An 831-nucleotide genomic window follows, 5' to 3' on the forward strand; every position below is an offset into this window, starting at 1 on the left:
TTTTAAAGTATAAGATAAATTGTATTCAATTGTCAAAGATACTTTTTGTAAATATAATTTCCTAATAGTGTGTAGATAATTATTTTACTCGAGTTGTTGTTCTATATTTGTTTTTTTGTTTTACGTTTTATCGCCTGAGATCTAAAGTGGGTCTCTGAAAATATATCTACGTTTTGACCTTTAGGCATACTGGTGCGGCTACCTGAACTCTGCTTGTAATCCAGTCATATATGGGTTCAAAAATCATTCGTTTCGACAAGGATACAAAGAAATTATGTGTGTCCAATCATCGGTTCCACCATCTGAAGGTGAGGGTTGCTTGCTGTTGTAAAGTGATGTACACTTTGTCAAGCGTTGCAGTGTGTTGTTTTTATTATTGTGTATTTCAGCCTTTTTGTATGATACACACTTTGTCAAGTGTTGATATTTTGTTGCATATATTGTTGTAAGTTTCTAGTTTTACATAACGTATACAGTATATAGTGTCAAGTGTTGGAAATTTGTTGTTTATGTTTTCACGTAACGTATATTTTACTGGGTGGCATGTATGGCATGTTTATTGCCGAACAGACTTGCGACAGGAAAGCATTGTTAAACCCAAAATTATATGAATTCTTCATTCCCACAGTTCAAACCTAACCCCCATTATATGACACTGATCGTTATTGGGCAATACAGAGGTTAGTCGTATGCACATGAAAAAGGGCCTAAACCAGAAACGTTACGTAAATAAATTTAATAAAAATGCTTTTTATGTTTTTCTAACTATGCTCAAGGTCATTCGTTTTAAATACAGTGTCAGATTTTTAAATAATATATATATATTGTTTT

At 32.4% G+C, this 831-nt stretch overlaps 1 protein-coding gene across 3 annotated transcripts in view; it reads left to right on the top strand.

Annotated features, from left to right (window-relative positions):
• The window catches only part of LOC106466657 (octopamine receptor-like), a 23,468-nt gene that overhangs the window by 15,716 nt on the left and 6,921 nt on the right, over nt 1-831 (top strand). For all 3 annotated transcript variants that reach the window (XM_022394721.1, XM_022394722.1, XM_013926949.2), the window contains exon 3: nt 185-308. In XM_022394721.1, coding sequence (XP_022250429.1) covers nt 185-308 — 124 coding nt within the window. The remainder of the gene's footprint in view (nt 1-184; nt 309-831) is intronic.

Source organism: Limulus polyphemus, unplaced genomic scaffold, assembly GCF_000517525.1.
Source record: "Limulus polyphemus unplaced genomic scaffold, Limulus_polyphemus-2.1.2 Scaffold2335, whole genome shotgun sequence".
Lineage (NCBI taxonomy): Eukaryota > Metazoa > Arthropoda > Merostomata > Xiphosura > Limulidae > Limulus > Limulus polyphemus.